The following is a 2,260-nucleotide window of genomic DNA, read 5'->3' as shown; positions in this document are numbered from 1 at the left end:
AAGTACTCAGACATGATACTGCAGTAGAAGTACAACATTTACCTCTGAGATGTGGTGAAGTAGAAGTAGAAAGAAGGTACAACTTCCTCCAAGTAGTACTAACTCACAGTAAATGTACCCTGAGACAGAAACCAGCTGTTATCAAAGTTTCTGATGGGCTCGGCCTCTGAAAGCTGTATGTCGTTTTCCACCCTGATGATGTCATCATGATGTCATCAGGGTTGTGTTGGCTTCCTCTTTTTTATATATATATCATAGTTTGGATTTTATTTTCTAATAAAAAGTCTGTTATATATGTATAGCTATATGTATAATATATACAGTATATATATACATACATATTTTTTTTACTCTGTTTTGAAAAGAGCTGTTTGAATAAATGTATTAATTGTTATTATCATATTTTAAAAACAATCTGATAATCTTTAATTTATTTCATCTGTTTATATGACGTCCTGTAACAAAACAAGTAAGTTTGATTGTATGAACTCTGGTCTATCAGATAAAAGTAAAAATAAAATAATAATAATAATAATAAAATAATAATAATAATAATAAAATATTATTATTATTATTATTATTATAAATAATAATAATTATTATTAAAGAACTAAAGAATAAAAAATAAAAAAAAAAAAAAAATATATATATATATATAATATATATATATATATTTGTCCAGATTTAAGGAGGATTCAAAAGTTTCTAATTTCTAATAAAAAACAGTCTGTTCTGCAGCTGCTGGTTGTTTAAGGATTAAACATGATTTAACGATGTGTTCAGAGTTATTTGTATTTTAATAATTCACATGTAAAAGTCTCATCACACACAAACTGAAAATAAAACATTTATAAATCACACAGACTGAAGAAAGATGTTTAAAAATGAAGATCATAAATATTTATATCAGATAACAGTGACGGTCAGATTAACAGGTTCAGTTCATCTGATAAAAATGACCAGAAGATAACCAGTAGATAACCAGGAGATAACCAGGAGATAACCAGGAGGTAACCAGTGAGGACCAGTCTGACCAGTTCATCTCTCCAGTCGGCTCCACTCAGCTGGAGGGTCTCTGGGTCCTCTGGGTTTCTGAATCCGACAGTTAAACCCTGAAATAAACAAACAAACAACAAACACGTTTAAACACAGAAAGAGAGTAAATCATTCATAAATGTTATTTACAAACAAGGAAATTGGTCTTCACTATCTTCTCTGCATATGTATATATGATATATATGCATAAATACGACATATATGTATATATATCATATATACCTGCATTCAAAACCAGTAAGTAGTTAAAGTTTTTAAAGTAAAAGTATTTATTGATCAGTAAAATGTTTTACCTATAAATACATAATAAATAAATAAGCCAAAAGAGATTTGGACAATTTGACAACAAAAAAACCCGTTTAGATTTCTAAATGTGATACTTTTACTTTGTTTTTGTAATCTGAAGTGGTTATGTAAAAACAAACCGTTTTAAGGATAAGGAACATATAAGAACATATAAGAACATATAAGAACATATAAGAACATATAAGAACATATAAGAACATATAAGAACATATAAGAACATATAAGAACATATAAGGAACATATAAGGAACATATAAGAACATATAAGAACATATAAGAACATATAAGAACATATAAGGAACATATAAGAACATATAAGAACATATAAGGACATATAAGAACATATAAGAACATATAAGGAACATATAAGGAACATATAAGGAACATATAAGGAACATATAAGAACATATAAGAACATATAAGGAACATATAAGGAACATATAAGGAACATATAAGGAACATATAAGGAACATATAAGGAACATGTAAGGAACATATAAGGACATATAAGGACATATAAGGAACAGGATGAGGTGTACTGACCGATGCCACCAGGTGAGCCGAGGCCGCTGATGTCAGAGACGGAGGAGAAGTCTTCATAGTCATCGTCAGCTGGAACAGAGAACAGTCTCATTCATCTCCTCACTCCTCTGTCTCACCTCCTCCTCTCCTCCTCTCCTCCTCTCCTCCTTACCTGGACTCAGGTGATACTCTCTGCTGTTGCCTAGCGACGGCGGCCCCTCCCCTGGCCTGTGATTGGTTGGCGATGGCATGTCATAGTGTGGCGTGGTGGAGGGCGGCAGGCTGTTAGGTTTGGCTCTCGGTCTGACGGTGCTGTAGATGGGAGCCGCCGACGCTCCGGAGGAGTCGTTGTCATAGTGATGGGAGGCGGGCAGCGTC

The 2,260-nt window shown here is 32.6% G+C and overlaps 1 protein-coding gene across 2 annotated transcripts in view; it reads right to left on the bottom strand.

Moving 5' to 3' along the window:
* Window positions 1–928: 928 nt before the first annotated feature.
* Window positions 929–2,260, bottom strand: part of ptpn18 (protein tyrosine phosphatase non-receptor type 18) — a 19,216-nt gene continuing 17,884 nt past the window's right edge. For both annotated transcript variants that reach the window (XM_054609921.1, XM_054609922.1), the window contains exons 14-16: window positions 2,055–2,260; window positions 1,904–1,972; window positions 929–1,112 (exon numbers count right to left, since the gene is read on the bottom strand). In XM_054609921.1, coding sequence (XP_054465896.1) covers window positions 1,039–1,112; window positions 1,904–1,972; window positions 2,055–2,260 — 349 coding nt within the window. In that variant the 3' untranslated portion in view covers window positions 929–1,038. The remainder of the gene's footprint in view (window positions 1,113–1,903; window positions 1,973–2,054) is intronic.

Source organism: Anoplopoma fimbria, chromosome 12 (genome assembly GCF_027596085.1).
Source record: "Anoplopoma fimbria isolate UVic2021 breed Golden Eagle Sablefish chromosome 12, Afim_UVic_2022, whole genome shotgun sequence".
Lineage (NCBI taxonomy): Eukaryota > Metazoa > Chordata > Actinopteri > Perciformes > Anoplopomatidae > Anoplopoma > Anoplopoma fimbria.
The sequence above is the reverse complement of the archived record's forward strand: the minus strand, read 5'-3'. Positions and strand labels throughout refer to the sequence as shown.